This window comes from Aspergillus puulaauensis, chromosome 2, assembly GCF_016861865.1.
Source record: "Aspergillus puulaauensis MK2 DNA, chromosome 2, nearly complete sequence".
Classification (NCBI taxonomy): domain Eukaryota; kingdom Fungi; phylum Ascomycota; class Eurotiomycetes; order Eurotiales; family Aspergillaceae; genus Aspergillus; species Aspergillus puulaauensis.
Genome location: NC_054858.1, coordinates 2,150,792 through 2,175,550, shown reverse-complemented (window position 1 = coordinate 2,175,550; position 24,759 = coordinate 2,150,792). Strand labels below are relative to the sequence as shown.

General features: G+C 54.1%; 12 protein-coding genes across 12 annotated transcripts; 7 read left to right on the top strand and 5 right to left on the bottom strand.

Moving 5' to 3' along the window:
- Positions 1-86: 86 nt before the first annotated feature.
- On the bottom strand, positions 87-1,514 carry APUU_20900S (uncharacterized protein; the record flags this gene model as incomplete). Its single annotated transcript, XM_041699592.1, has 1 exon — positions 87-1,514. One exon carries the CDS (start codon positions 1,512-1,514, stop codon positions 87-89), a length of 1,428 nt encoding a protein of 475 aa, XP_041552662.1.
- A 190-nt stretch (positions 1,515-1,704) lies between these two features.
- Positions 1,705-3,672, bottom strand: APUU_20899S (Zn(II)2Cys6 transcription factor; the record flags this gene model as incomplete). Its single annotated transcript, XM_041699591.1, has 2 exons — positions 1,705-2,985; positions 3,031-3,672. 2 exons carry the CDS (start codon positions 3,670-3,672, stop codon positions 1,705-1,707), a joined length of 1,923 nt encoding a protein of 640 aa, XP_041552661.1.
- Positions 3,673-3,879: 207 nt separating this feature from the next.
- Positions 3,880-7,505, top strand: APUU_20898A (uncharacterized protein; the record flags this gene model as incomplete). Its single annotated transcript, XM_041699590.1, has 2 exons — positions 3,880-3,910; positions 3,955-7,505. The coding sequence occupies 2 exons, from the start codon at positions 3,880-3,882 to the stop codon at positions 7,503-7,505; spliced, it is 3,582 nt and encodes a 1,193-aa protein (XP_041552660.1).
- A 387-nt stretch (positions 7,506-7,892) lies between these two features.
- On the top strand, positions 7,893-8,593 carry APUU_20897A (GNAT family N-acetyltransferase; the record flags this gene model as incomplete). The annotated part of the gene is made up of 2 exons (XM_041699589.1): positions 7,893-8,083; positions 8,149-8,593. 2 exons carry the CDS (start codon positions 7,893-7,895, stop codon positions 8,591-8,593), a joined length of 636 nt encoding a protein of 211 aa, XP_041552659.1.
- A 1,171-nt stretch (positions 8,594-9,764) lies between these two features.
- On the top strand, positions 9,765-11,008 carry APUU_20896A (oleate delta-12 desaturase; the record flags this gene model as incomplete). The annotated part of the gene is made up of 2 exons (XM_041699588.1): positions 9,765-9,800; positions 9,848-11,008. The coding sequence occupies 2 exons, from the start codon at positions 9,765-9,767 to the stop codon at positions 11,006-11,008; spliced, it is 1,197 nt and encodes a 398-aa protein (XP_041552658.1).
- Positions 11,009-11,289: 281 nt separating this feature from the next.
- RRB1 (ribosome biosynthesis protein RRB1) lies at positions 11,290-12,872 on the bottom strand (the record flags this gene model as incomplete). The annotated part of the gene is made up of 3 exons (XM_041699587.1): positions 11,290-11,314; positions 11,364-12,624; positions 12,674-12,872. The coding sequence occupies 3 exons, from the start codon at positions 12,870-12,872 to the stop codon at positions 11,290-11,292; spliced, it is 1,485 nt and encodes a 494-aa protein (XP_041552657.1).
- A 333-nt stretch (positions 12,873-13,205) lies between these two features.
- Positions 13,206-14,340, top strand: APUU_20894A (Spg1/Tem1 GTP-binding protein; the record flags this gene model as incomplete). The annotated part of the gene is made up of 4 exons (XM_041699586.1): positions 13,206-13,725; positions 13,776-14,068; positions 14,114-14,188; positions 14,242-14,340. The coding sequence occupies 4 exons, from the start codon at positions 13,206-13,208 to the stop codon at positions 14,338-14,340; spliced, it is 987 nt and encodes a 328-aa protein (XP_041552656.1).
- Positions 14,341-15,273: 933 nt separating this feature from the next.
- APUU_20893S (uncharacterized protein) lies at positions 15,274-16,234 on the bottom strand (the record flags this gene model as incomplete). The annotated part of the gene is made up of 4 exons (XM_041699584.1): positions 15,274-15,528; positions 15,579-15,822; positions 15,872-15,932; positions 15,979-16,234. The coding sequence occupies 4 exons, from the start codon at positions 16,232-16,234 to the stop codon at positions 15,274-15,276; spliced, it is 816 nt and encodes a 271-aa protein (XP_041552655.1).
- A 1,104-nt stretch (positions 16,235-17,338) lies between these two features.
- APUU_20892A (glycoside hydrolase family 11 protein) lies at positions 17,339-18,063 on the top strand (the record flags this gene model as incomplete). The annotated part of the gene is made up of 2 exons (XM_041699583.1): positions 17,339-17,613; positions 17,664-18,063. The coding sequence occupies 2 exons, from the start codon at positions 17,339-17,341 to the stop codon at positions 18,061-18,063; spliced, it is 675 nt and encodes a 224-aa protein (XP_041552654.1).
- A 793-nt stretch (positions 18,064-18,856) lies between these two features.
- Positions 18,857-20,980, top strand: SED1 (S53 family peptidase; the record flags this gene model as incomplete). The annotated part of the gene is made up of 4 exons (XM_041699582.1): positions 18,857-19,065; positions 19,125-19,388; positions 19,436-19,653; positions 19,698-20,980. 4 exons carry the CDS (start codon positions 18,857-18,859, stop codon positions 20,978-20,980), a joined length of 1,974 nt encoding a protein of 657 aa, XP_041552653.1.
- A 233-nt stretch (positions 20,981-21,213) lies between these two features.
- Positions 21,214-23,071, top strand: APUU_20890A (MDR family MFS transporter; the record flags this gene model as incomplete). Its single annotated transcript, XM_041699581.1, has 2 exons — positions 21,214-22,329; positions 22,391-23,071. 2 exons carry the CDS (start codon positions 21,214-21,216, stop codon positions 23,069-23,071), a joined length of 1,797 nt encoding a protein of 598 aa, XP_041552652.1.
- A 141-nt stretch (positions 23,072-23,212) lies between these two features.
- Positions 23,213-24,454, bottom strand: APUU_20889S (MDR family NADP-dependent oxidoreductase; the record flags this gene model as incomplete). The annotated part of the gene is made up of 5 exons (XM_041699580.1): positions 23,213-23,440; positions 23,497-23,551; positions 23,601-23,670; positions 23,715-23,853; positions 23,903-24,454. 5 exons carry the CDS (start codon positions 24,452-24,454, stop codon positions 23,213-23,215), a joined length of 1,044 nt encoding a protein of 347 aa, XP_041552651.1.
- Positions 24,455-24,759: the final 305 nt, after the last annotated feature.

The following is a 24,759-nucleotide window of genomic DNA, read 5'->3' as shown; positions in this document are numbered from 1 at the left end:
TTGGAATAAAGCATTAATAGTAGCGGAGTATGTCCGCTGGAAATTCCCATTTTAAACACCCATTAATACAATATATAAATTGCGTACTACCTCTTTCTCCCCTCAACCACCCATCTCACGCCATCAATCCCAACACCCGTAAACAGCGTCAACGCAACCACAAACGCCAACCCACTCGGCCATCCATGCGTCTCCCTAAACTCCGGCGCCTGACTACTCGGAAACTGCAGCTGCTGAAACGGGATCACAACCGCCTGGCCCAGCGAAACCATAAACCCCAGCACAAACGCGCGCAGCTGCTGGTCGCCTCCACAGACTGAATTCACCCACCCGGCTAGCAGCGGCGTAAAGCACCCATAACAGCCCGTTATAATAAACGCAGTCATCTTCAGTTTCTCGGGCACGTCCCAGTGCGTGAGGATTGCGAAGCAGAATGTCCACAGACAGCCGACGGCGAAACAGACGGCGCCGCGGCGCCGCGGGCCAACAATGTCAACGACGTACCCAGTCCCTAGCATGAAGACGAAATTGACAGCGCCGAGAGACGTCGGGATGTTGTTTATCTGCGGGATGGAGTATTTCCCTGTCGACTTCAGCCACAGCGTGAAGTACTGCATGACGTAGGACCCGCAGGTGAGCGTCCACAGACTATAAGCGATTGAGAAGACGTAGAGCTGCCACGACGCCAGAACGCGGCGGAGGAAGCCCCAGTCGAATTTGAGGGAAGGGTTGGAGGCGCGCCCGTCGAGCTGCATGCGCTCGAGGGCGCGTTTGCGTTCCCAGTCGTTTAGGTAGAATGCTGTGGTTGTTTCGGGGGTGTCTGGGTAGAAGATTATGCCGTAGATGGCGACGGGCACGGCGAGGATGAAGTCGAAGATGAACAGCCAGCGCCACGCGGGCATGCCGCCGCGCCCGTCCATGCCTTTGTATAGGCCTGCTTGCAGGTAGCCGGAGAACATCTGGCCGAGCACGCCGGACATGACGAAGAGGCCGCTGCGGCGCGCGATCTCGGATTTGGTGTACCAGCAGCCGAGCACGTACTGGATTCCAGGCCAGGCGGCTGATTCGAAGAGTCCGATGCAGAAGCGGAGGGCGTAGAACTCGGAGGCGTGGTTGCATTTGAAGAGGAAGAGCACGAAGAAGGACCAGGTGAAGAGGCAGAAGGTCAGCCAGATACGGGGTCTGACGACGGTGAGAATGAGATTGGAAAAGGGCCCGCCGATGATGACGCCGGCGTTGAAGTACGTGTTCATCCAGCTGAGTTCGTTGCCAGGCCCGAAGTTGAGGTCCTCCGACATGCCCGACGAGTATGCATTTGTGACGTTGTTCCCGTCGAGCTGTTTGATGAAGAACGTGAGGCAGCTGTAGCTAAGCAGGAACCAGTCCAGCTTGAAGATCAGCCACTTGTCTGCTTTGCTGGTGCCAGGCTCGTGCCAGCGGAAGAAGCGGCGAGGTTCATCTACAGGTTGGGCGCTGGAGGCTGTCGACGGCTGCTTAGCATCTTTGTCGGCCATGTTGTATGTCTGCACAGCCAAGAAGATAAACAGCAGTCGATTAATTTTTATAACCGGTCCAGACTGATTGCGCAATCCGGGGATGGCGGCCACGCGATCGCAGCGAAATAAGTTCGAAGTAGGGCTTCCGACATAAATTTCCTCTTTGGGACGTGGGGCCGCGATAAGCCAGACAGACCGATGTTGCAAGCTACAGGAACGAGCATACAATCGTGCTCGAGTCGTGATCAACAGGCAGAAACGGCGGCGCAGACATGTTCGGCGACTCGTCCGCTGCCCGTGCATACGACAGATTTCCCTCCTGCTCCTCGTAGTCGATTAAATCCTGGTAGCAACTCGCCTTGCCGAGGGTTTCACCGAGCAATGACACCATCTCCCGGCGCAATGAGCGCAGCCATTCCTCTTTATTCACTTCCAAAGGGTACGCCTCGTGGCCCGCGACCAGTTCGTCGAGCTCGATGAGGATCCGTGCCAGTCGTTTTGCGTGCGCCCAGGAGCCGGGGAAGTTGTCCAGGATGTCGACAAAGGCGCGGATCTCAGTCCGCGCGTGGAAACTGCTTGTACTGCCGTGGGAGAAGCAGTATATCAGGATCAAGCACGGCGGGAACAGTCGGCTCAGCGTTACCCGGTTCAGGGGTAGCTGCTGGTGACTGAGCAGGACGCGGTTATACTGGGTGAACTTGCGGACGAGCTCAAGCAACGCAGTAACCCGGGCAGTTCCCTGCGCCGAAGACCCCGAGTTGAACTGGCATGGATAATAGAGAATGAGAAGCAGATGGTAGTACCGCGCATTCAACCATCCCATCGTATCGTGAAGCCGGACATTGTCCAATTCCGGCCGCGAGATCAGACACCCATGACTGTACCAGTTCTCGATCTCCGAGCGCAGTCGCGTCGTTATCGTCCTGCGGTCTGCCTGCGTGAGTGCACTGACTGCTACTCGTCGTTGCAGATGGACCGTGGCCATGATCTTTGCTTCCAGCTGGCGCAGCTCAATGACATGCCGGCTGACCTGCAGCATCGAGGCATGCTCAGCCCGCTTTATCGATGCGAATTCTTCAACTGTGATTGCAGGAAATGGAATGTCCATCTCGTCTCCGACCAGGCCTGGCGTCACCCCTACTGATGCAGCCATCATCCGGTCTAGTCCGAAGATACTCCAGAACAGCCGCCGACGCAGCTCGACCTCTTTTGGTGATAGGTCTTCCGAAACGACCGGTCGAGTCAGGCCTTGCGCCATCGCTTGCCGCGTGATAATGCCCACAATAGACCAAGTCGAAGGCCCGAGGGGATCGAAGAGGGAATACAGAGCAAGTAACGTCAGGATCTGAATCGAGTCAATACCCTCCTCCATGATACACCGCTGCATGATATCCGCATACGGGATATCAAACGCCGCCGTAATCCCAGGGGGAGCCTTGCCCGAGCGCTCAAGACTGGTATTCCCAATAGCCATGACCATATACAGAATCTAGCAATTAGCACCGTCGTCTCACACAAACGCAGGACAACTTACAATAGCGTCCGTATCGCGCGAATCAGGCACACAAGAGACCGACGCCTTCCTGACCCTCTCCTCATCGATAAACGGATACGCCCTGTACACATGGTGGAAGAACGCATCAACCAGCACACTCGGGTCGGGAATCTCCACGCGCGCGGGTGTAACAGCGGTCCCTGTCCCTGTCCCTGTCCCTGTCCCTGTCCCTGGACTCTGTGTAACCGTCCAAGGTGTATTCGCCTGTGGCTGCGGTTGTGGCTGCCTCGTATCAGCAGTCCTTGTGTCACCAGCCCTCGTGGCAATGGCAGTGGCAGCGGCAGTCTCACCAGCAGCACAAGGTTCATGCTGTGTAACTACACCGGTACCGGTAACCCGCTCCTGCTCGAGCTCGGTGACATACTGCGTCAACTCCTGCACGCGCGCCTGCAGCACCTGGTACGAGCACCTCCGTCCGGCATGGATGCACGCCGCACAGTCCGGTAGACTCTGGCTGCATCTCTTCTTTAGACGCCGGCACCGATCGCACGCCGGGCGGGTGACGGTCGCGGTCTTTGCAGGCGCAGTTGGAGAATCCCCAGGCAGCTCCGGCGAGGCCCTCTGCACGCGGAAGCGATGGGTCGCAAAGGCAGGATCCGTTGAGGAAAAATTGGTCGGCATGAGTCCGGTGCAGACGAGGAAAAGGGAGTGGAGCAGCCGGTCTATTGGCGTCGTTGGCGTCGTTTTATCGCTTTTGGAGGCGGCGCGCAATCGCGCGATTCGATGGCGTTATCTCGCTGCCAACTATAGTCGTATAGAATGACCCACTTGGTGAGCAGGTGTATAAGTTGCGTGCTATAGCCGGGAAATAAAGAGATTGTAGCTAAGATGTCTTTGCCTGATGTAAACATCTCTATAGGTATGTCTCTTATTCACAGTAAGTAGTTTTGGCTAACTGTATAGACCGCGGCGGCACGTTCTGCGACGTCCTCGTCCAGGTACCAGGCCAGCCAGACCGTGTCTTCAAACTCTTATCAGAAGACCCAGCCAACTATCGCGATGCCCCAACAGAGGCAATCCGGCGGGCACTGGAAGCCATCGAGGGCCGGGCGATCCCCAAGGGTGAAAAGATAGACGGGTCGCGCATCGCCTCATGCCGCATCGGCACGACCATCGCTACCAATGCGCTGCTGCAGGGCAAGGGCGAGAAATTCGCGTTCGTCACTACGGAAGGCTTTGAAGATGTCTGTGTTATCGGCGACCAGACCAGGCCGAAGCTTTTCGATCTGAAGGTTCGAAAGGCGGCGCCGCTGCATGATAAAGTCGTTGGAGTGGACGAGAGAGTTACAGTGGAAGACTACGACCTGGATCCGTTTCCCTTGGACAAGAAACGGGAAATCACTGATCCAGGCCTTGTTAGGACAAACAGTGGTGAGATTATTCGGGTGCTTCAGCCGCTGGACACCGCTGCAGTCCGAGAGACGCTCCTCACGTTGAAGGCAGAGGGATATACGTCTGTTGCAATCGCATTCCTACACTCGTATCTGTTCCCCGATCACGAAGAACAGGCAGCTGCCATTGCAAGAGATGTCGGTTTCCGATACGTGACGACATCGTCTGAGATCTGTCCTGTCATCAAATACCTCGATCGAAGCAGCTCCGTCTGCTCTGAGGCGTTCCTGTACCCGATCGTCAAGCAGTACATCTCAGACTTCGAAGCCGGGTTTTCAATCCTCCCCGCGAGAGTCGATTTTATGTGTTCAGACGGAGGCCTGAGGTCGGCATCAAGATTCAGAGGCAACGAAGCCCTCCTAAGCGGTCCGGCTGGCGGCGTTGTCGGGATTGCACAGACATGCTACGACTCAGACGAGGGTACACCGGTTATCGGATTCGACATGGGCGGGACAAGCACAGATGTCTCGCGGTATGATGGGACATACGACTATCTGAGCCATACAACGATCGCGGGCCGAAACATCACCATTCCGATGCTGAATATTGCTACCGTTGCTGCAGGCGGAGGCTCGATCCTCGTTGCCCGGAATGGCCTCTTTGTTGTAGGGCCTGAGAGTGCAGGATCGCATCCTGGACCGGCTTGTTATCGTAAGGGAGGGCCTTTGACTGTTACTGATGCCAATTTGTTCTTGGGAAGATTGCTGCTGTCGTCGTTCCCTTCTATATTTGGCCCTAATGCGGACCAGCCACTGGACTACGAAGCCACGGCGCAGAAGTTTGATGAAATCACAAAGGAAATCAATTCACAGACAGACCAGTCTCTGACGCCAGAAGAGGTCGCCCTGGGCTTTCTCAACGTTGCCAATGAAACCATGAGTCGACCAATTCGTAATGCCACTGAAGCCCGTGGGTACCATCCTGAACGGCACAACTTGGTCAGCTTTGGAGGAGCAGGTGGCCAGCATGCCTGTTCTATTGCCCAGAGGCTGGGGATAAAACGAATTCTGATTCACAAGTACTCGTCTATTCTATCTGCAGTTGGAATCTCCAAGACAGAGCTCAAATCGGACGCTGTTGAGCCGTATGTAGGAGCGTTTGACCTCTCGGTGCTCCCAAACATCAACTCCCGATTCAACTCTTTGAAGGAAAAGGTTAGACAGGACTTGTTAAGTCAAGGTGCAATCCCAGAGTCGATCCGTTTCGACGAGTCTCTGAGTCTGCGGTACCAAGGTACAGACACCAACCTGGTCATTGCAAAGCCAGACAACGAAGACTACGCAGAGACATTCCGCAAAACACACAAAAGGGAATTCGCTTTTACGCTGGAGAGACCGGTGATTGTGGATTCAGTCCAGGTTCGTGGTGCTGGTGGGAGCAGTACCTGGGATGTGGCCTCGTCTCCTTTTGATGCTTTAGAGAAGCTCAAGGCCAGCCCTAAGTCGGCGCAGACCCAGATCCATACACGGGTCTTTGTTGAGTCTTCGTGGCAGGACGTCCCTGTATATAATTTAGACTCAGTCTCGCAGTCCGTCATACCTGGTCCGGCTCTCATCATTGACACAACGCAGACCATCTTCGTCGAGCCCAAGTGGCTGGCGTACATTCTGTCTGACCATATGGTCCTCGAGCGACAGGCCGACAGCACTGGGCCATTAGCTATCCAAGTCGAGTCCATCAGTCCAATCCAGCTCTCCATCTTTGCCCACCGGTTCATGGCCATCGCCGAGCAAATGGGCAACACGCTGCAACGCACCTCCATCTCCACCAGCATCAAAGAGCGCCTCGACTTCTCCTGCGCCATCTTCTCCCCAGATGGCAAGCTTGTCGCAAACGCCCCTCACATCCCCATTCACCTTGGAAGCATGCAGTATGCAATCCAATACCAGCACCGCCTATGGCAAGGCAAGCTCCAACCCGGCGACGTCCTCCTCACCAACCACCCCGACTGCGGCGGCACCCATCTCCCCGACTTGACAATCATAAGCCCCGTCTTCACAGCCTCTGGCAGCTCTGGCAGCACTGGCAACAGACTGGCCTTCTACGTCGCCGCGCGCGGCCACCACACCGACATCGGCGGGCGAGGCATCTCCGCCATGATGCCCGACTCCAAGGAACTCTGGGAAGAGGGCCTGAACGTCCAATCCATGAAGATCGTGCAGAACGGCGTCTTTCTCGAGTCAGACGTCCGCGAAGCATTCCTACTCGCAGGCACGTTCCCCGGATGCAGTCCCACCCGCCGGCTTAACGACAACATCTCCGACATCAAGGCCCAGATCTCTTCGAACCAGCGCGGCATCCTCCTCCTCCAGAACCTATGTGCTGAATTCACCCTCCCCGTCGTGCACGCGCACATGCACGGGATCCAATCCAACGCCGAACTGGCCGTGCGATCCTTTTTCAAAACCATCGCAGCCGACCCCGACACCGACACCCAAACCAAAATCAAAACCAAAACCCTAAAAGCAACCGACTACCTCGACAACGGCACCAAGATCCAAGTCACCATCACAATCAACCCATCCACCGGCTCCGCAGTGTACGACTTCACAGGAACCGGCCCGCAGACATGGACAAACTACAACTGCCCGATCTCCGTCACCCACTCCGCCGTGATCTACACAACGCGGTGTCTCATCGCCAGCGACATCCCGCTGAACGACGGGTGTCTGGCGCCCATCGAGATAATCGTTCCAAAGGGCACGGCCCTGAACCCGTCTGCGCCGGTGGCGGTCTGTGCGAGTACGCTGGCGTCTCAGCGGATCATCGATACGATTCTGCGCGCGTTTGGGGGTGTGGCGGCGTTTTCGGGGTGTGCGAATAGTTTTGGGTGGGGGGTTGGGGGGAAGGATGCCCTTACTGGGGAGATACGGCCTGGGTGGAATTATGGGGAGACGGTTGGGGGGGGATGTGGTGCTGGGCCTGGATGGGAGGGGGAGAGTGCGGTGCAGTGTCATTCGACGAATACGAAGATCACGGATGTCGAGGTTGTTGAGAAGCGGACGCCGGTGGTTGTACGGAGGCATGCGGTGAGACAGGGGACCGGGGGAGGGCAGGTTTAGGGGTGGGGATGGGGCAGTTAGGGTTATCGAGGCCAGGGTGCCGATGAGGTGTAGTATACTGAGTGATAGACGGGTGTTTGCGCCGTATGGGATGGAGGGGGGAGGGGAGGGCGCGGTTGGGGAGAACTACGTGCATCGGTGGAATGGGGATCGCACTGGGTTTGACAAGGTGTCTGTCGGGGGGAAGGCTGAGTTGAAGCTGGACGAGGGCGAGATGATGGAGGTCAACAGTCCGGGGGGTGGAGGATGGGGACTGACACATTAATACATTGGTATACTACTTTAGTATTAATATAAGTCTACGTACCCCGCATTCAGTGCCATCTCACTTGATATCTCACTTAAACAGCCTTAGGACCACCACTTCTAAGGCCAGTCTCGCTTAAAATGACAGAAGAATACCCCCAGACCTCACTCCCCTTTCCCAAACAAGAGACGGCGGTCATCCTCCCAGAGCCTTCAGAATTCAAAGAACTCCACACGCAGCGTCTCGTTCTGCGACTCTTCCGGCCCGACAACGACGAAGATGCAGCACAGCTCTTCCGTACTCGAGGTCGACAGGATGTTATGGATTGGCTGTACGCACAGACACTCTATATAACCTTCGGCTTCGCTTTCTCGCTAAGCTAATATGTAAGTATAGGAGATCGAAAGTCCCGGACAGCAGCCCAAGTGACACCAAAAAATGGATGCATAAGAAGGTCTTCCAAACGCCAGACGGCTCGGGCGCTGTCGGGAATCGGCATTTCTATTTCCTGGTTTTCAGGAAAGACAGTCTAGATCCGACCCTCAGAGAAGAGAGCATTGGTGCTGTTGGTATTGGCTCAATAGATCCTGCGCCCGCACTGGGATACATGTTTCATCCTGACGCCTGGGGGAAAGGGTATGCAACGGAGGCTGCGCGGGCTGTAGTCGAGGCGTGGTGGGAGTTGCCTCGTGCCTGGGATCTCAGTGAGAGGCTCTTTTCAGCGGTCAAGTGTGCGAATTTGGGGAGCTTGAGAGTCCTTGAGAAGGTGGGATTTGAGGTGTACGAGTATGGACGTGTCTCGGAGAAACTGGCTTTTATGTCTATGGGAAGACCTCAGTGACTCCATACTCTACGCCTCTTCATGGCCTTGATTTTGTAGTAAGTTACTAGTTATTTTCCAGTTGATAACTATCCTCCAAGAAACTGCAAGCAAATGTATGCATTGTCTTAGCTCTAAATGCCAGTGGGACAAGCCGATCCAAACATCCATCCACTGTCACCACATGCTTCAAGCAACTTAGGGCTTGCACATGTTTATTGCCAAATCAGTGCAATACAGTCTCTTTTCAGCGAATTGCCTCGGAGTAAATAAAATGTTAGGCTTTCTCATTCTCAATCCTACCTGACGCGTGTCGATAGATAGTATATATATATCATTGTTTCAATTAACACAACTTATACGCAAACGTGTACAACGACGAACTGCGATTCGGCCTCGGGATCGCTTCACGTGTTGGGACTGCGTCCTCCGAGGTGATGGTGCTGGGCTGGATCGACATGGAAACGCAAATAAAATGGCGCACCGAAAGCCGAAGGCGCCTAACGCTAGGTTAATCTTAGCCTAGCCTGCTGCTGCCAATCAGAGCGCGGGTGCGAGAATGCTGACAGGCAGATGCATAGCTTATGTAAGGCCGCATTAATTGTGCATCTGACATGTCCATCAACACCCACTCACCAACTGCAGCCCACCAGTCAATTCAGACCTGTCTGTACCTTTGTCCGCTGCATTCTGTTGGGAGAAACTGCGGTGAGAGATCCCCCTGAGTCCGCGTCATGAAACCAGCGGAGCACCGCCGCCCCTGGACAGAAATAGCCGAATTAAAGGGGCAAATCCACAGCGTTGGGGATTTGGATCAGTTTGGAATTGGGACCCAGAGAACTGTCAAACGCCATGCAAAAAATTCCATCTCGACCACGGCGCCGTTACAGATGCGCCTATCAAACACGCCGCTGGGCCAGCGTGGGCTCCACTGCTGAGCCCTTGATCCTGCTGCTAGGCTTACCTGGGAAAGGAGTGCTCTGCCAGTTTGTACACTAGCATGCTCCAGGCTTAGCCAGGCCCGGGGAGCTTAGGGTTATGTGGATTCTGTTTTTCTGTTTGTAGACGGGGCGTTGGGAGGTTGAGTTTTCTGTCTTTCCCGGCTCAGCTACAAACTGGTCAGCTACATACTGTTCAGTTTTTGCTATTTGGACTGCAATTGCCGCGCTTTGTCGAATTGTGCATCTACACCATGGCTGAAGCTATACCCGCAACGGGGATCAAACAGGTCTATACTCAACTTCTCCAGTTCCAACCTCAGCACTAACCCCTCAGACCCCCGAATCCCAGGAACTCACTCTCAAAACAATCCGCGATGCAATCCCCAAGCACTGCTTCGACCGCTCGCTCACCATCTCCTGCGCCTATGTCGCCCGGGACCTCCTTTACGCCAGCGTGCTCTTCTACGCCGCGCTCCAAATCGACCTGATCCCCTCGCAGCCCCTGCGCATCCTCGCCTGGACCGCCTATGGCTTCGCCCAAGGCTGCGTCGGTACCGGGATCTGGATCCTCGCGCACGAATGCGGCCACGGCGCCTTCTCGCCGTACACCCTCGTCAACGACATCATCGGCTGGGCCCTGCACTCCCTCCTGCTAGTCCCCTACTTCAGCTGGAAAATCACCCACGCGCGCCACCACCGCTACACAAACAACACCGAGCGCGACACAGCCTTCGTCCCCTGGACAGACAAGGACTACGAGGCCCGCCCCCGCAACCTCCCCGCCTGGCTGGAGCACTTCGAAGATACCCCCATCTACTCCTTCCTCAGTCTTCTCATGCACCAGCTCGCCGGGTGGCAGATGTATCTCTGCTTCTACGTAACAGCAGGCACAAAGAGCCGCCCCGTCCAGGGCAAGGGCAACGGCTGGTTCGGGTACCAGCAGAGCACAAGCCACTTCGACCCAGCGAGTTCTCTCTGGACCGAGAACCAGCGGCACCTGATTGCGATCTCCGACTTTGGTCTCCTCCTCGTCGGCTCCGCAGTCTGGTACCTCGGGCAGCAGGTCGGATTGCTCAAGATGGCCCTGCTCTACTTCGTGCCTTATATGTGGGTTCATCACTGGCTGGTCGCGATTACGTATCTGCACCACACGCACCGCGACATCGCGCACTACACGGATGCGACGTGGACGTTTACGCGCGGGGCGCTGTCCACTGTGGATCGGGATTTCGGGTTCATTGGACGCCATTTCTTTCATCATATTATTGACCACCATGTGGTGCATCATCTGTTCTCGCGCATTCCGTTTTACCGCGCCGAGGAGGCGACCGATGCTATTATCCCCGTGCTCGGGGATCAGTATCATAAGGAGGAGACGGGGTTTTTGAGGAGTCTTGCGCAGACTTATAAGGCTTGTCAGTTTGTGGGCGAGACGGAGAAGGATAGTGGGGTTTATCATTGGGTTGAGACTGATAAGGGTGTTAAGGCGGAGTAGATCGATAACTGGGTTTGGCAATATACTGTCCAAATAGATAGATAGATAGATAGGTTGAGGTTGGTTGGTTGGTTCGGCATGTTGGATAGACTAAGATAGACGATAGACTGCCGTTAATGATACCCATCGCTAAGATGCGGATTGATTGGATAACCTCGCTTCATGTCATAATCATTCATTGAAATAAGATGGTCTATATACGGCTCGCCGCGATGGTATGATAAGCCGTCGAGCAGAATCATCAATACGAACATGAAACATCATTAACCAAGCCATTACTTTTAAACGCTGATCGTCTTGAACACACTGCAAACAGTTAGTATAAGTAACTTGGTAAAGAAAGCGAGATACGTACCCAAAACCGCTCGCACCGGTGGCCATAAGAGTCCCCGGCATTTGAGCCTGCCAGTGCACTTCCTTGACAGACTCTGTGTAGTGCACGAACAGCAGCTGCGGCGGAACATCCGCTAGACCCGCCTCGCGGCTTTCTTCCTCATCCAGCTCGACGGCAAGATCCCACAGGGTAACGGTGTTATCGGCCGATCCGACGGCAACGACACTGTCGTCCGTTGGGTGCCATTCGATACTTGTGATCGGGTCCTTGTGGAAGTCGAACGAGGCGACCGGGGATGCGGTGATGGGCGCCGAGGGAGCGCTGGGGTTGGGCTTCCAGTGTCGCAGATCCCAGACAGCCCACTGCCCGTCGTCGGCGCCGGTGGCGAGAAGGTGCGAGGTCTGCTTCGACCAGCTCATCACGTTGACGTCGGTGTTGGAGACCTTGACGTCTACGGCGGGTTTGCGGGATTTCGATCGGACGTCCCACACTTTGACTGTTCCGTCGCTGCTTGCTGACGCGAACACGTTCTTCTCGTTCGGCGACCATTGGAGCTCTTCAATGGACGAGGTGTGTCCGGTGAACGGCCGGGTGTCCGTCACCCATCCTCCTCCTTCGGTGCGGGTTGTGACGTAGATGAGACCGTCGTTGTCTCCTGTCAGGAGCTTTCCGAGCGGCTGGAGAGGGGACCAGTCGAGAGCGTAGCCCTCGGACTTGTGCATGCGGAGGGTAGACAAGGGCTTGGAGGCGGAAGGAGGGAGCATGGTGCCGGGGACATCGAAGCTAGTGAGGTGAGGGGTGACATCGTGGATGACCACTTGAGCGTTCTCCAGCATTGTCGCGGTAATGGTCTGCGGGGGCTTGGTAATGTCGGTCTGCGGAGTCTGATGGGCGCGGATGCGGTTGGCCGTAGACCCGAGAGGAATGCTCTTGGACTCCAGGATGGCCTCGCCGCCTTCGTCGTCGTCCGAATCACTTTCGGAGTCTGTCTCGTTCTCCTTGTCCATCTTGCTCAGGCCGCTCAGCTTGAGAACCATCAATTCATTCTCCTTCGCCCGACGGCCCTCTGCCTGAGTTCCGGTGACAGCGTATACTGTCGCGGGGTAGGTCTTGCGGTTGTCGCCTAGTGTGTCACGAACAATGTCGAAAGATAAACAGGGCCACGGCGTGCTGAGGGTGTGCAGCATATCGTAGGTCGAAGTGTCGGGCGAGAGCACCTCTCCTGCTGGCAGTTTCGTCCGACCGGGAATGAATGTCTGTTGGTCTACTTCCATGGAGTCGGCTTCACTATGTTAGCTAGGTCACTCCACGACATCTGGACAATACCATACCCTTTTCCTCTGCTTCACGCTCTGCATCCGGTCGTCCATCCACACCGGCCTCCAGAATCTCATCCTCGCTCTCAAACTCGTCCTCGAACTCGTCTTCGAAATCGCCCATCTCGTCGGGAGGGGCATCGGCCATGGGGCGCTCGCCAGCCTTGAGGGCGGCGGCGTGCTCATCGGCGGCGTCAGCAGTTCTCTTGGACATTTTAGCAAAAAAATCAGTCGGTCCAGGTAGCAGCAACGAGCCAGTCGTGCGGCAGAGGACGGAGATGGCGATGATGGAATAATTTTAGGGTTCAGGAACTTTTTTTTCGTCGACGGTCGGAGGCCCGCACTAAGCCTATCGCGGCTAGCGGCGATCACTGGGGAGCTGCGGCTGTGCTGAAGCCTGAGTGCTCCCTCTGTGTTGCTTGTTGACCTCAGCTCCCCCTCCCTGCTCGTCCAACTCCAGTCCCTCCTGTCGACGCTTTGTTTCATCTCTCGTCTCTCCCTACCTCCTTCACGAGCTGCGCTCTGATATCCCCTCGTTCGTCCCGCCATGGACCCCGCCCAGCCCCCGGTCGCAGAAGCGCCTGTGCCTGAAGTCCCCGAGCCACAACAGGAGCAAGACCAGCAACAAATTCAAGAATCCCACCCACAATACCCTGAGCATCAGGTGCAGCAGCAGGATCAGTCAGAGCAGCTGGACCACACCCCACAAGCGCTCTCTCACACCTCGGAGACCGAAACGCCTACCATTGTTCCAATTGCAGCCTCCGAAGGCTCCACCCTCCCTCCGGCGAGCTATCACAACGGCTACAGCAGCGACTCTCGCGCCCATTATGAATATCACACTCCGGCCCAGGACCCCCAGCCGGACCCCCAGCCGCAGGCCCCGACGTCGTCGAGACCGAGCTCCGGATTATCAGTTACCCAGAACCAGAAGCAGCCGTCCCAGTCATCAAAAAACAGCGTGGTGATCAAGGTCGGCATGGTCGGAGATGCACAGATCGGAAAAACCAGTTTGATGGTGAAATATGTCGAGGGAAGCTGGGATGAAGATTATATACAAACTCTAGGTAGGTTCGCGTCAGCGGTTATCTACTTAATGGCCTTGCTAATCGTGTAGGCGTCAACTTCATGGAAAAAACAATTTCGATCCGGAATACGGAGATTACATTTTCGATCTGGGATTTGGGTGGCCAGCGCGAGTTCGTCAACATGCTTCCCCTTGTGTGCAACGATGCCGTCGCCATTCTGTTCATGTTCGACCTCACTCGCAAGAGTACTCTGAATTCGATCAAGGAGTGGTACCGACAAGGCCGTGGGTTCAACAAGACTGCGATTCCTTTCTTGGTGGGTACCAAGTACGATCATTTTGTCAATTTCCCGCGGGAGGACCAGGAAGAGATTTCTATCCAGGTAAGTATCGCACTCCTGTCCTCAACTCTTGTCTAACCCCACCAGGCCAAACGATTTGCGAAGGCGATGAAGGCTAGTTTGATTTTCAGCAGTACCAGCCACAGTATCAACGTACAGAAGGTATGATCCACCTCCAACTGATTATACATGAACCTCGGTTCTAACCAGCGCAGATATTCAAAATCGTCCTCGCCAAGGCTTTCGACCTGAAGTGTACAATCCCGGAGATCGAAAACGTCGGCGAGCCTCTGCTGCTGTATAAAAATGTCTAACCCCGCGGGGTTTATGTTTGCGTCCGTGCATTTGGACGAACGATGTTGATGACCGAACAATCCCCTGATTTGGGTTGGACCTATACACGTCCTGGGTCTCGCAGTGATCCTGCGTTGTTTTTCATTTTTCTTTCTAACCTTTCGCCAGCATTGGGATGCGCCTGGAGCTTTCCTTCTCTCGGTCTTTTCTTCTCTGTGTTAAATTCCCCACCTGTTCATTTCCTTTTCTCCACTGTATCTTCGTTTCTTGTATGCCCATTGTCCGTCTGGTGTTGTATTTTCTTACCAGTCGCTTTCTTGTGAGGATCCACTATGTCAGAGTATCTAATGCGCGGAAGACATGCCATTGTCTCCTGAATAAAATGTCAAATGACGCACCCTATAATATAAAGCTTTCAATTATGCATGAGTCTGGGAATTATCTCAGCGGCGGCGTGAGTCTCTTCGCACGCGTCGGGGGCTATTCCTGGAGCGTAAACACAGATAAACAGCGTGGCATCCACAAAACTCAAGTTAGGATCTTGGGGTTTACATTTCTGTAGACCTGTGAATTAGGGCTTGATCGCCGTTCACATTACACAAGGAGTATAGAATAAGACTGAGCATAATTAATTTTTAGTCTCACTGTATATATTTATAATCCAGTCGTATGAGAACAGTATGGGCTTCGTTACATCATTAGTTGTCCTTATGATACTCCAACAGTATCTTAAGCCACCGACTCTGAGCGATCCCCCGAAGTCGAATCTCTTGAATACGGAGGAAGAAGACAATACAGCACCCCATGCGCAATCGACGCCGTCAGCGGCCCAATCCAATGGATCCAGTGGTAGAAGTAAAAATGGGATCCAACCATCGCACCAAAGCACCTGGCCGGGTTTCCTGCTTGGAGTTTGTCAGTTCAGTGTCTTGTCTTGTCTTTGTACAGCCAGGTCAGTATCGGTTTAAAGAAGACGTACAGAATCCTGTAAATCCAGGACGACTGATCCCCGTGAAGAAGGTGCACATTGCCAGCACGAACCCGACAAGGATGGGGCCTAGGGCTGGGCCGAAGACGGCTCGTTGGCGGGGCTCAAGGCCGACGCCGAATGCGAGGAATATGAGTGCAAAGTCGGTGGTGAATTCGATTGTGAATGCGCTGCGGACAGAGACTTGGCCGGTGTCGAAGTAGCAGCCGGGGACGATGAACTGTGTGATGTTAGTGGTTTTTTTTTTTTTTTTTATAGAGGAAGACGCACTGATCTTGTATCGAAGCTAGCCCGGAGTAGCCAGCCTGCGATTGCACCACCGAAGATCTGAAAGGTGACGTATAGAATAGACCTTGGGAGTGTGGCGAGTCGGCCGAGGAAGGTCGCGATGGTGATTGTTGGGTTGAGATGGGCTCCTGATACAGGGCCCGTGGCGAATATAAACAGCGGGAGAGAGATTAATGTCGTGAGCGAGCCGAGTAGACCGGGCACGAGGGGACCAGATGCAAATGTGCTATGGGCTTGTTAGGCTGGGCGGACTAGGAGTAGGTAGCGAGGCGCACTTAACAAGTTCACCTAGACCAACAGCTACAAAGCTGGTAAGGTAAACCAGCAGACACGTTCCTAGTCGGTTGTTAGTTCTACTTCGATCGCAGCTGGCTGTACCAACCTATGCCTTCGACCACCGCAGCCTTCCACAGCTCCGGCTGTAGAATAGTTCTCAGAGACAAGGCGTCTCGCACCGGGATCCAGGGCGCCGCATCGGGAAACTTCTGCAGAAGCTCTTGCTGCGTGCAACTGGCCTTGTCGACTGCGAATTCCTGGTTGGCGCCTATACGGCCGGCAAAGGGGATGACATGGCTTGGGGTGGGCAGGTTGGTGCGGTCTGAGCGCCAGAAGCTGGCGTTGGGGAGCATCCAGCGCATTTTCGTATATACGGAGTGGATATTTACAAAATCACCACTTGGCAGTAGGAAGCTGGCAGTAGGAAACTGTAGTTTTAACCAGGAGAATCCTCGTGTAACAAGGCTGTTAGTCATGATTAAGCATCATCTCGTAACTAACTCGTGCATGTCACTGTTAGACTCTGGCCAACCATGGTTGGTGCACGCTCAACTACTGGCTGGTGATGATGTCAGTTTGTCTAGACTGAATCAGTTAATGCTAGCAAATAAGTTAGTAAGAATGCTAATATAACTATAGTTGTCTAACTAAAATACTAATTCAATATTCCGGCACCACATATCCCTGCGTTGTACTCCATCCTCCAGCCCTAACCGATGTCCGTTGTAGTGTCTCGCCCTATAATGGAACTCTTTAAACCAGCCTTGCTTGCTAAGATATTAGACACTACCAATGACAGACTGTTTATCAGCCATTGGCTGGTAGTATCACGTACAATAATTTTGAAGCTGCCCATGGGACACTCTAAGGATAACTTTCGTCAGTCGATATAAACTACAGGCAACAATGTCCTTCACGAAATCGACTTAGACCAGGAACAGGAGGTCATGAGATCCAATGTCGCATTCCGCTCGACCGCAATAGAGTGGTTAGCAACATTTGCCGGATATTACGAACAAGGCTCGAGCCCTCGACGACAGGTCTAGACCATGGCCCCGCAATCTAAGCCCCAAGAACCTACTTGGGCCCCGCGAACATGAGTCGCTTTCTGCACGTCTTTAGGCTGTATAGATATATTGGTCTGTGTCCTGAAGAAGTGGCTATGCCTGCCAAGCAGCAACTTCCAATTCGGATCAGGAACAAGTGGCTTTGTATGTAGAAACTCAGTTATGGCGTTATAATGAGCTCGTTCTGCAACGGACACATGTCCGGAATACGGTATGCAGCCAGACTCGTGAAGGCCATCGCGGGCATACTCCGGATAGATGCCTAAGAAGATGCCCTAAACAGCCTAATATACCTCGCATACGATTACTCCCTTTACCAGCTTCGTCTATAAAGCCACTGAGTGTCCCTCACCTACCAAACAAACTACCAGTCCAAACAACCAAGCATCGACAACAATCATGGTCTCGCTATCCACTCTCCTTTTCGCTTTCACCGCTGCTATAGGTGTCTTCGCCGCCCCTAAACCAGAAGACCTCTCCCTGCGCGACTCAAGCTTAATTGAGCGCTCCACCCCTAGCTCCACCGGCTACCACAACGGCTACTATTACTCCTTCTGGACCGACGGCGGCGGCGATGTGACCTACACCAACGGCGCCGGTGGATCGTATACAGTGCAGTGGTCTAACGTTGGAAACTTCGTCGGCGGAAAGGGATGGAACCCGGGGAGTACACGGTACATACTCCATGTCCAGTTACAAGACAAACACTGTGCTAACAGTCCAGAACCATAAACTACGGCGGAAGCTTCAACCCCAGCGGCAACGGCTACCTGGCCGTCTACGGCTGGACCCAGAACCCGCTGATTGAGTATTACATCGTTGAATCATACGGTACCTACAACCCCGGCAGTGGGGGCACATACCGCGGGACAGTGACTTCTGATGGAGGGACATACGATATCTACACTGCGGTTCGGTACAACGCGCCCTCGATTGAAGGCACGGCGACGTTTACGCAGTTCTTCTCGGTGCGCCAGTCGAAGCGCACGTCGGGGAGTGTCACGACTGCTAATCACTTCAATGCGTGGGCGGGGCTGGGGATGAGTCTGGGGACGCATAATTATCAGATTGTGGCCACGGAGGGGTATCAGAGTAGTGGGTCGGCTTCGATTACGGTTTATTAGGTGGGCTTTTAAACGGCGGTTGTTAATTCGTTATTCTTGTTTCTTTCCACGAGAGCTACTGAAGTCTGTGGGAAATAAAGTCTTAGTATAGCTACGACTGTCTTCGAATGTCAACGATGACAGCGTCAGAACAAGGTCCATTACAAGTGATCTTCGTTGCACTACTTGTAGATCCATAAAATAAATAAATATCAGGAGTCTGGTAGATGGAAAAACTTTGGTATCTTCCGGATCGACATGAGCCTCCAACACAGCCCTACTCCAGGAAGCCAATCCTACTCGGTAACTAGAGTAAACTACTATTAGTAAGATATATTACTTCTTTGTTTGCTGTTTAAACAGTGCAAGGATGACAGACAAACAGCGAGTTTGTGCCCCTGTGCAACCTCGCTGCTGAACAGTCTAACTCCGGCCAATGGCCGCAGTTGAGGCGCCGATATTCACTATGCTGGCTGCAAGGAGTGGCTGTTTGCAGTTTAAATGGTTACCTGGGCTGATGAATCTCATTTAATCCCCGCTTCGCCAGTCTTGGGTCTTGGTGTTTCGGTGTTTTGGAGCTGTGGACAACAATATGAAGCCATTCCCATTGTGCACCCATTGTTCTCTGCCACGCGGGTAATTCACCCACCACTGTTCCTGTTTGTTCCTGTCTGTTCCTGGTCCTGGCAAACACAGATACTTTTATCTATCCATATTCCTTTTCATGGACTTTCCTTCACATCGGTTGTCAATCAGCTTACAACACTCGCGTAGGATATCTTCTGTCCTCCTGTTGACGTGATCGCCATCCGCAATGCGTCTGCTGCCTTTTCTTCTAGCGATAACGCTCTCTGCATTGGGCGTTGTGGCTGCTTACGGCGATCACATTGTCCATGAGCGCCGCGATATCCTTCCCGATGCATGGAGCGAGATTGCAAGACTAGGAGGCCAGGAGGTCCTCCCAGTCAGAATCGGACTGGCCCAATCCAACCTGGACAAGGGCCATGATCTATTAATGGAAATGTATCTGACCCAGCTTATGTTGCATCTCACTGCATATGCATTTGCTAACCCTTGCATAGATCGGATCCTGGATCGCCGGCTTACGGAATCCATCTCGCGCCAGACCAAGTCCATGACTTGTTTGCCCCGTCTGGAGAAAGCGTTGAGAGCGTGCGTGCTTGGCTGGAGTTTGAAGGTATAGCTGGGGATCGTGTCTCGCAGTCTGTGAACAAGCAATGGTTGCAGTTCGATGCGTCTGTCCAGGAGATGGAGCGGCTGCTGCGCGCGGAATACTATCTGTACTCGCATGCTGACTCTGGTCGGTCGCATATTGCTTGTCGAGAGTATGTCTGTCTGGTTCCTTTTCTCGTGTTTCTTGCTAAAGTGATAGATATCATATCCCTCTGTCGCTGCAGTCGCACATCGACTACATTACTCCTGGTGTCAAGATCCAAGAGGTCAGCGCTCCATCGCGTAAGCGCAGCCAGAAACGAGACGACGTCGATATTTTCCCCCAGCCCATTGCCGGTACGGATGTTGATTTGGAGGATGTGCTGAAAGACGTCCTTGCATATTGCGATGCGGTGGTTACGCCAGCTTGCCTTCGGCGTACGTATATCGCTTCCCGCAAATGGAATTGACTGACAGAACAGTCATGTATAATATCACTGAAGGCACGACCGCAGCCCCTGGAAATGAGCTTGGGATTTTCGAGACCCTGAACGACATCTACAGCCAGACCGACCTAAACCTGTTCTTCTCCCACCTTGCCAGGTATACCCCCCCCCCACCTCGCCCAGTCCAGAATGATAACCCTAACCTCAACAGCAACATCCCCAACAACACGCATCCAGTCCACAGGCTCATCAACGGCGCAACAGCCCCAGCACCACCAGAGAACCCAGGCCCAGAATCCGCCCTGGACTTCGAAGTCTCATACCCCGTCATCTGGCCGCAGAACTCAGTCCTCTTCCAAACCGACGACCCTGTCTACCAGAGAAACAACCCCTTCACCGGCGCATTCAACAACTTCCTCGACGCAGTCGACGGCTCCTACTGCGACGCATCCGAGGAGTCTCTCGACCCTCCATACCCAAACCCCGCCCCAGGCGGCTACAAAGGCTCAAAGCAATGCGGTGTCTATAAGCCCACAAACGTAATCTCCATCTCCTACGGCGTCGCCGAATCCTCGCTCCCCATAAGATACATCCGGCGGCAATGCAACGAGTGGATGAAACTCGGTCTGCAGGGCGTCTCCGTCGTCATCGCCTCCGGCGATCGCGGCGTAGCCCTCGACGACGACAAATGGTGTCTCGGCGAAAACGGTACCGTCTTCCAACCGGACTTCCCAGCAATCTGCCCCTATCTTACTGCCGTCGGTGCGACGACTCTCCCTCAAGGCGGAGACCCGTATCATCCCAACGAAGTTGCCTCCCGTGCCTTTGCCTCTGGCGGCGGATTCAGCAATGTCTTCCCGCAACCGTGGTACCAGCGCTCCGCGGTCGAGGGGTACTTTTCCCGCGTGAACTTGAGTTACCCGTACTACGAGGGCGTGGACAACAGCAGTTTCGCGCAGAACGGGGGCCTCTATAACCGCATTGGCCGTGCCTATCCCGATGTATCGGCTTTCGGGGAGAACCTGCTTGTCTTTTGGAACGGGAGTCCGACTATAGGTGGAGGGACTTCGGCCAGTGCGCCGATTTTCGCGGCAATGCTGACCCGGATTAACGAGGAGAGGATTGCAGCTGGGAAGCCGACTGTTGGGTTTGTGAATCCGCTGCTTTATGCCCATCCGGAGGTGTTTCGGGATGTTGTCGAGGGGAACAATCCGGGGTGTAAATCTGATGGGTTTCCGGCTGCTCCTGGGTGGGATCCGGTTACTGGGCTTGGATCGCCACGGTATGACAAGATGCTGGAGTTGTTTATGGGGGTGTAGATTGCTTTACTAGGTAGTTGATGACATTAAGACATTTAGAAGTGATACTAAGGGGTTTTGGAATATCCAGGTGAATGACAAGACAAGTTCCTGCATTCTCTGTCATTGTAGATACCTCAGCTGTGTTAATGAGCAGTTATGACGGCGATCTGGATGTCTGCAAGCAAGCAAGATGAGCTTAATCCAATTGGCCAATTGGTCCTGCTGCTGACTATGATTGGCTATGAGTGCTCATGAGTGACCATGACTCATGTCTTGGCGTGGTCCACTTTCCGGATCGGTCTTTAAGGGCTGAGTATAAAGAGTATAAACTCAGTATAACCTGCACCATCCATTCATCAGCATTCAGCTTCTCATCAGCCTACCTCATCTTCTTCATGGCAGACAATCCACTCAACAATACCTCAGGTGTGCCTGAGAAAAGAGAAGAATCAAGGCCGACACCTTTACAAGATGAACCGCAATATCCTGGCAGAGTCAAGCTCGCCTGCATCTTATTCGGCCTCAATCTCTCCATGTTCCTCGTTGGGCTCGACAACACAATCCTCTCCAGCGCCATTCCAAAGATCACCGATCAATTCCATGCCCTTGGAGACGTGGGCTGGTACGCCAGTGCATACCTTCTCACCAACTGTGCCTTCCAACTGTTCTGGGGAAAGCTGTACACCTTCTACACCGTCAAATGGGTCTACCTCGCCGCTCTATTCCTCTTCGAACTCGGCTCTCTCATCTGCGCCGTTGCTCCGTCGTCCATGGCCCTGATCATCGGCCGTGCCATTGCAGGCGTCGGGGCTGGCGGCGTCGCCAACGGTTCATTCCTGCTGATCGCGCACTCTGTCCCAGCGCCAAAACGACCAACTCTTGTCGGTCTCCTCGGTGCCATGTACGGGCTGGCTGCCATAGCCGGACCACTTATGGGCGGTGCCTTTACCGATAACGCCTCGCTCACCTGGAGATGGTGTTTCTACATCAACCTCCCTCTCGGCGTTGTCCCAGCCTTCGTAATCGTCTTCCTCATTCCGTCGTTCGCTGGCAGCAATAATCGCCAATCTGGCGCTCTGAACCAAATCAAGCAGATGGATGTCCCGGGCTCGTTATGCCTGCTCCCAGGCGTCATCTGTCTCCTCCTCGCGCTTCAATGGGGCGGAACGAAATACCCATGGGACAACGGCCGTATCATCGCCCTGCTTGTCCTCGCCGGTGCTCTCCTCGTCGGATTCACAACTATCCAGTACTTCAGCGGCGACCGCGCAACAGTCCCACCCCGTGTCTTCGGGAACCGCAACGTCTGGGGCGCAGCCCTCTTCGGTTCGGGAGTTACAGCCGGCTTCTTCTTGATGCTATACTACGTACGTCCCCAACCAACCAACCCAACCAAAGGTCTCCCCCCCTAACATCTTGTTAATCTAGATCCCAATCTGGTTCCAAGCCATAAAATCCGCCTCCCCAATCCGATCCGGCGTCATGAACCTCCCCATGGTCCTCGCCTACGTCGTCTTCTCCCTCTCGGGCGGCCTCCTCACAAGCAAAATCGGCTACTACATTCCCTTCGCCTACCTCACCGTCCTCCTAATGTCCACCGGATCCGGCCTGTTGACAACCCTCTCCGTCTCCTCCGGAAGCCCCGAGTGGATCGGATTCCAGTTCCTATTCGGCGCGGGGGTCGGCCTCGGACTGCAGACTGCGTTTGCGGCGCCGCAGTGCGCCCTCCCCATTGAAGACGTGGCGATCGGGACTGCGATTGTCATGTTCCTTGAGAATCTGTGTGCGGCGGTGTTTGTCTCCGTTGGGCAGAATGTTTTTGGGAATCGGCTTAGTGCGAATATCGGCGTTTATGCGCCGGGTGTTGTGGATGCAGGGAAGTTGATTGAGGGGGGGGCGACGGAGGTGAAGAGGGTTGTTCTTAAGGGGCAGGGCGAGGCGGCTTATCGGGCTGTGCTGGTTGCGTATAATAAGGCGCTGACGGAGACGTTTTATGTTGGGGTGGGCTTGTCTGTTGTTGCGATCTTGGGGGTTGTTGCTATGGAGTGGGTTAATGTGAAGGGGCCGGGGAAGAAGGAGACTGGGGATGGAGAGGGGGATGGTGTTTGATTTGTATTTTCTGGCATAGCGGGTTAGACTTACTTATAGAATAGAACTACTTAATTCCTTCCGAATGGTTGATGATATTATAAATCTATCTTCATTCACATCATACTAAGTATATGTAGCTCTATCGACTATACATATCAACTAAGCAATGTTCGTGCAAAGCTTGCCCGTATTCCCGCCCTCAAACAGCTTCAGCCACACATTCGGGACATCCTCGAACTTGGCGTCGATAATCGTCTGCATCGAGTCATCGATCACGATCTTGCCTTGCTGCCACGCGCTGGCGAGTTCACCGATGACGTCGGCGAACTTGTGCATGTAGTCGAGCACAATCAGGCCGCGGATGTTGAGGCGCATGGACACGACTTCCTGTTTGTTGTTAGACTTGTTTACTAGGATACATGCTGTATGGGGTGGGGACGTACGAAGAAGTTCTTGGGCCCGGTGGGTTCGGCGAGGTTGTAGTTTGAGATTGTGCCGCTGGGATTGTTAGTATTATAGTGTAGTTATAGTATCTAGATTGACTTACCAAACAGCAATGCGTCCGAAGCGTTTCATGCGGGTGAGCATCAAGTCGAGGATGTCGCCGCCGACATTATCTACCAAAGTCAGATACAGCGTAATTAGGCGGGATATAACATACCGAAATAGACATCGGCGAAGCCCTCTGTCGCATTGATGAGGTCCTGCTTAAAAGTGTCCTTCTTATAGTTCACGCAGACATCGGCACCAATCTTCTCAACGTGGCGACACTTCTCGTCTGTGCCTGCAATACCAATAACCTGTACAGTCAACACCCCAGGTAAAAGAAGTATGGAAGATGAAACTCACCCGCTTACACCCAAGGATCTTCTTCGCAATCTGCACAACCATGCTGCCCGTCGCACCCGCAGCCCCCGAAACAACAACCGTGTCCTCCTTCGTCGCCGCCGCAACCTCCTTGATACCATAATAAGCAGTCAACCCCGTAAAGCCCAGCGCGCCAAGGAAATGGCCGCGGTCCAGCCCGGGAATCGGCTGCACAACCTGCAGACCCTTGATCTCATGCACGGCGTACTCGGTCCACCCCTGGCCGGTGACGACGAGGCTCCCCACGGGGAGCTCACTGGGGGAGCCGGACTCGACGACCTCGGTCAGCGCGAAGGAGGACATGGGCGCGCCGACTGGGATAGGCGGCATGTAGAGGCGTTCGGGGTCGGCAGAGGGGTTGATCCAGGTGCGTTGGGCGGGGTCGTTGGAGAACATGAGGGACTTGAGCACGGCTTGGGAGGCGGTTGGGGCGGGGAGGTCGATGGTCGCGAGTTTGAAGGTGGGCGAGTCGCCTGTTGTGGTGGGGGTGCCTGTCGGCTTGGAGTTGAGGATCCATTGGCGTGTGGAAGGCATTTTGGCGATTGACTGCAATGCACTGGCTACGGCGTGTAATGTGTAGAGTGTAGACGGGTCGACTAAGATGTCTCTAGCGGTGGGAGTCCAGGTCTTATATAAGTGACTGACTCGCGCACGCTTTTTTAGCTTGTCGGCGACACCCACATTGGGGCGGATGGATCCACACCGTTGAAAGTCTCCGAAGTGACGAAATGAAGGCACAACCCACTTGTGCCACTGTGAAACGGCGGGCTGGCATGGCTGATATGGTGTTTGTTGTGCAGGATTGCGCTGGATAGAGCTTCGTTCCCGGGGTTAAGCAG